The 5,340-nt window shown below is 39.8% G+C and overlaps 1 protein-coding gene across 1 annotated transcript; it reads left to right on the top strand.

Moving 5' to 3' along the window:
- The first annotated feature begins 985 nt into the window (after positions 1–985).
- Positions 986–5,334, top strand: enoph1 (enolase-phosphatase 1). The gene is made up of 6 exons (XM_023399664.2): positions 986–1,354; positions 2,341–2,442; positions 3,256–3,458; positions 4,128–4,260; positions 4,426–4,549; positions 5,102–5,334. The coding sequence occupies exons 1-6, from the start codon at positions 1,271–1,273 to the stop codon at positions 5,239–5,241; spliced, it is 786 nt and encodes a 261-aa protein (XP_023255432.1). The 5' UTR covers positions 986–1,270; the 3' UTR covers positions 5,242–5,334.
- Positions 5,335–5,340: the final 6 nt, after the last annotated feature.

The raw sequence follows: 5,340 nt of genomic DNA, 5'->3' as shown, positions 1-5,340 counted from the left end.
TTCTTTTAATTTTTTTTTTTTTTTTTTTTTTTTACTGATTTCCCAAAATAAAATATCACAACCAACAGTATAGCGGTTGTCACTACAACTTCTTGTCCAGACTCGTGAACGTCGTTTAGGAACAATCAAAGTCAGCCTCATTAATTTCTCACTTCCGTTAATTTTGTCCACACCTTGAAATACTCAGCCCAGGAAACAGGATGCCAACAGATTTTTCAACATAAAAGCTGGATGAACAATGCGCACTGTTGTGTAAATTATAAATATTAAAGTCATTATAGAAGACTATTGGGAACTATTAAGATAATCATGTAAACTTGAAAATCAAAATTTGATTCCATGATAGCGTTGTAATTTTTCACACGTGTTTTGGGATTACACTGGACTTTACTTGATGAATATGAGCAAAGCAAATAGAAGCAGTCAGCAGGACATTTCCAGGGACAGGTGAGATGGAGCTGAGACAGTGAAAGAAGAAGGAAAGAATCCAGAGTAGATTAGATAAAATACTGTCTGATAATGTTATGGTACATGTCCATGTTGTTTATCCTATGATGCTATTCTTTAAAGAAATTTAATAGAATTAGAGTAAATGTTCTTGGCCTTGTTGTGGATCCATGTCTGCACATATTATTATGGTCTGGATTTAAATGTTTAGATCATCTAAACATTAAATCTGTGACTTTTCCTCCAACATAGTGTGACAAAAATAGGTATCAAGATTAGTGATGCTGGCTTGATACAGTAAACGGTGCATGCAGCTGCTGTGAATGCGGGGAAAAAAATCCCTGAGGGAGCATGTCCCCTGAATATCGACTTATGTTGGCGCTCAGCCCAAATATTTACAATGCCTGGCTCCGCCCCTGATTCTGATCCTGTATCAATACTGTCTCTGCCCGTGTCTCTGCACGGTCCACACTCCGGGCCAGAAGGGGGCGGTGAAGCGCCGACGTTAGTGCGGTGGTCGCCGCCGCCGCTGTAACGGTCAGTGCCGCCTCCCTCCGAGCCGGAGGCTGAACCGACACCTGAACATGTGGGCTGCCCACTGCGCTTTCAGCCGAGTCAGAGCTCCAGCTGCGAGGTGATGGAAAGGACGGGAACCTAAGTGGTCAACAACCAACCGGCTGTCTCGCTTGTTATCTCTGAGGTCATCTCTGCTCCACCTCTTCACCTGCCCGGGTCCGTTGGAGAAACCACGATCGCTCTGGCTTTCACACCGCGCCGCTGCTAATTCTGCTAACGTCGGCTAACCAGCTGCAAGCTCCTAAAAATGGCCACTGTTTCAATTCCTGCTGGGACCAGTGCACTGTTACTGGACATTGAAGGCACCACCACACCAATCACATTTGTAAAGGTAAGTTATGTTAGATAGAGCTGTTGTTTTCCGTATTTAGTCCATGCTAATGTAATAAGCTAATTACTTAGCGCGCAGTAACGTCTCCTCAGCCGTGCTAACAGAGGGCTGTCAACGGCTACACCAGCGTAGCTCAACGGTGTTTGGTTATTGTTGACTTCAGCCTCAATTTAACGCCTCTTTCTCCTTTTGCTTGTATTTATCTGGTTCATCTTTATCTTCGTAAATTCCCCTTTATTCGTTTAACAAAACCAACTTGTTTCAAACGTAATGGTCGAATTGTTTAGACAGGATATCTGCAGGTCTGCTTTGAAAGCTTTGCATTCAGTTTCCGCAGTAAACAAACAAAAAGTCATAAGTTAATAAGCCAGTAGGTAAAAGAAAAAATAAAGATAGGCCATATAAAGTTTAATGTTTAAGTCCTAAATGAAGGAATGGATGAGTAAATAAATTAAGGCCTTATAAGGTTAGAAAAAATACTAAATAAATTAATGAATGTATGAATGAATAAATAAATGTTTGACATGGATTCGCTATTTTTGCTTGAAAAATGACTGAAATTGTTAAATTTATTATCAAAATAGTTGCAGTTTATTTTTCTTAATCATGGCAGCTCTAATTTTGAGGTACTTTACTTGAATTTTACTATTCTATTCTACCATCTACTAATCCAAATAAAGATGGTAGCCAGAAATGACATTGTACAATTTAACCCAAAGTTAAATGTTTATTATCAGTATATTAATGTATGTATAACTTCTTTTCAAGTATTTTATAGTTTCTTACAAAATAACACAATTTCGGGAACCTGGATGAGGAAATAAAGTCACAACTGGAGTCTTTAAGGATTTTGGAAATGAACAACTTTGGGTTTCTTTTCCCATAGCACAGAAAAAGGGAAAGGAAAAATGTTATTTTCGATCTTGATTTTGTAAATAAATATGAAGCAGTACGTTTTGTGTCTAACACACTTTTGTCATTTTCAGGATATCTTATTTCCTTACATTAGGGAGCATCTTGAGGATTACCTGTCCACTCACTGGGAAGAAGACGAATGCAAACAGGATGTTCATCTGCTAAAGAAACAGGTAAGAGCATCTAGTGAGTAAAGAAGGGAACACCATGACCCTTGCAATGTATCATCATCGGTCCGTTGTTGGTCCAATAAATGCCAGACAATAATTAAAAAACACATAAATGTTTAGTTTGATCATAGGACACTAAAAAACTGCAAATATTCACATTAAGAAACAGAAAGTAATGACATTTTGGTATTTTTGCTTAAAGCAAGAACTGAAATTTCTTGTTTATCAACTAATTGACTTGAGTTGAACATAAACAAAATACATTCAAATGAGCCTCCTCCTTGTGACCTCATTATATCGCTCGCTCTTTGCACAAATGATGAATTTCTTTAGTAGGTTTTCAGAGCATTTGCAGCCAAAATTAAATAAGATGAATTAAATATATGATGAAAAATTGGGGACTGTGCATAAAAAGGTTCATGCATTATTGAGCTCAACCCTTAAATTAAAACCAAAAATTTTAATTTTAATCTCATAGTCACAGTTTTATTTGCACGTGATGTGCTAGAGCACAGATCGGCAACTAATGTATGAGGATGTGTGGCACATGACTTTGCAAATTGTCCTGCAAAAATTGAATTTATTAAATTACTGTAAGTATGTGTGTTAAAGTGGGATGACTCAACTTTACTCAATTTATTGACACTTGAAGCAGGAAATGTTTTAATATTAGATCACTGTACTTTGAAAATGTTTTGTTTGGATCTATCAATACCTCCCACACACAATCCATCTGATCAGTTACGATATTTTGTCAAAGAAAACACAAACAATGCTCCAACGCTCCTTTAACAAAACGCCTGCCTGTTGTGACAGATTGAAGAGGACATGAGGCAGAACCGGGCGTGTCCTGTCCACGCCGTGGACCAGACGGTTCACACAGACGAGGAAAAGGCCATTAGAGAGGTGGTGGATAACGTACTATGGCAGATGGCGGCGGACAGGAAGTCAACGGCGCTTAAACAGCTCCAAGGTCACATGTGGAGGACGGCGTATGCTTCAGGGAGAATCAAAGGCGAGTAAGTACACTGATCATTTTCCTCACTTCTCTGTTCTGACTGAAGTAATGGCTGTAAGGCTTCCTGAAACCTGATCAATAAGACATGAACATAAACAGCCCATCCACCAGGACCGATTCACAACATCCATTACCGTCGTTATTACATTAGGAACCAGGAAGTTGGAAACGCATGATGAGTCAGACGGCCGTGTCCTGTTCTGAGAGTCAAGGAGAGTCGTTACTTTAATGCTGAGTAGCTACTAACGTCTCCTCCACTCTGTGATGATGTTTATTTTATAATCAATATGTAAAACCTACTTCAGCCGGGTTAGAGGCGTCCAGCTGAAGTGGTTTTCACCGATTCCAGCTTCTCAACAGTCACTCTGTCTCTCATGATGGTTAACTGCATCATTTCTGGTTTTGGACTTTGCCTGCAACATTTGAGAAACTGGAACCAGAGAACATTTGGCATTTCTGCTTTGGAAAACTGAAATGAAAATTAAAAAACTGAAATAATTAATCTGTTGAAATAGATCAAAATTTCTTTATAATGTGTTCTGAAAATAGACAACAGTTGTAAATTACTTTCAAATCTTTTATTCCTGAGGTTATGAGAATTGAAGGACCTATGGACTGTGTCAGTAATCACATTAGGTATATCCTCTGATGCTGGGCTTGTTTCAAACAGGATCTATCAGGATGTAATTCCATCCATTAAAAGATGGAGAGGACAGGGCCTGAAAGTCTACATTTACTCATCTGGAAGCGTGGAGGCTCAGAAACTTCTGTTCGGATACTCTGTTGAGGGAGACGTTTTAGAGGCAAGTACAACCAACTCATCATTTCAATCCCAACACACCGACACTGACGTTACCTTCACATAACCGTCTTTATTTACTAACTCTGGCTTTTCTGTTGGGAACTTTTGTCTGTTGATGCTGCTGCTGTTTATATATAATGAGATCTTCCGTGTTTAATCTTTTCAGTTATTCGACGGTCACTTCGACACCAGTATAGGACCTAAAGTAGACGGTAAAAGCTACGAGAGAATTGCAGAGAGGATCGGCTGTCCACCGGAGGAAATCACGTTCCTGACAGACGTCACTCGAGGTTAGTGATCTGTGTCACTGCACTGAAATCAGGTTGTTATTCACTAACGTGCTTTAGTGCTTGTTTTATTTAGTCAAGTCGCAGGAGTCTGTGCAGTCCAATAAAATGCGTCATGAATTTACTATTGGCAGTTGCAAGTCGTGGTTGTGATTTATCTCTACATCCGTCCTCGATGGATTCACACCTGATTTTATACAGATTCCCAGGCGATGAGATCTTTTGTGTTTTTTCGGTTTGTTTTGTTTTTTAATTGAAATATGTCGACAACCATTGGATGGATTTACAAGAAGTTTAGTTTACCTTGTGTTCAGTACTACTTTGCAAATATTCGCATCCTAACTTGCTAAGACAACAAACATTATTCCCGCCATAGATCAACATGTCAGTGTTGTCACTGTAAACATGTAAACATGCTGGTGTTAGCATTTAGCTCAGGGCACCACTGGCTTTCAGGGAACCTTTAATGATGTCATCTTGCAGCGTAGTTTTGTTAATGAACCGTTAAAGTCTGGATTAAAATCTAGGATCTATATTTACGTTTTGTCCCTGCAGAGGCTAAAGCAGCTGAAGAAGCCGGGCTGAATGTGTTGGTGGTGGTCAGGCCTGGAAACATGGAGCTGACGGACGAGGAGCGAGCCCACTATAACCTCATCACATCCTTTAACCAACTCGAACTGACGGGACGAGTTTAACACGGAGCGCGGAGGAAGACGAGGAGAACTTCTCTGACTTCATGTCATAATGACCTTTTCCTTCTCTTCTTTGCCCCCTCCCCTCCCGAACCCCCCTCC

This window comes from Seriola lalandi, unplaced genomic scaffold, assembly GCF_002814215.2.
Source record: "Seriola lalandi dorsalis isolate HSWRI2012SDOR001 ecotype SW California unplaced genomic scaffold, Sedor1 jcf7180002052111, whole genome shotgun sequence".
Lineage (NCBI taxonomy): Eukaryota > Metazoa > Chordata > Actinopteri > Carangiformes > Carangidae > Seriola > Seriola lalandi.
This window is presented reverse-complemented; position numbering and strand designations above follow the sequence as displayed.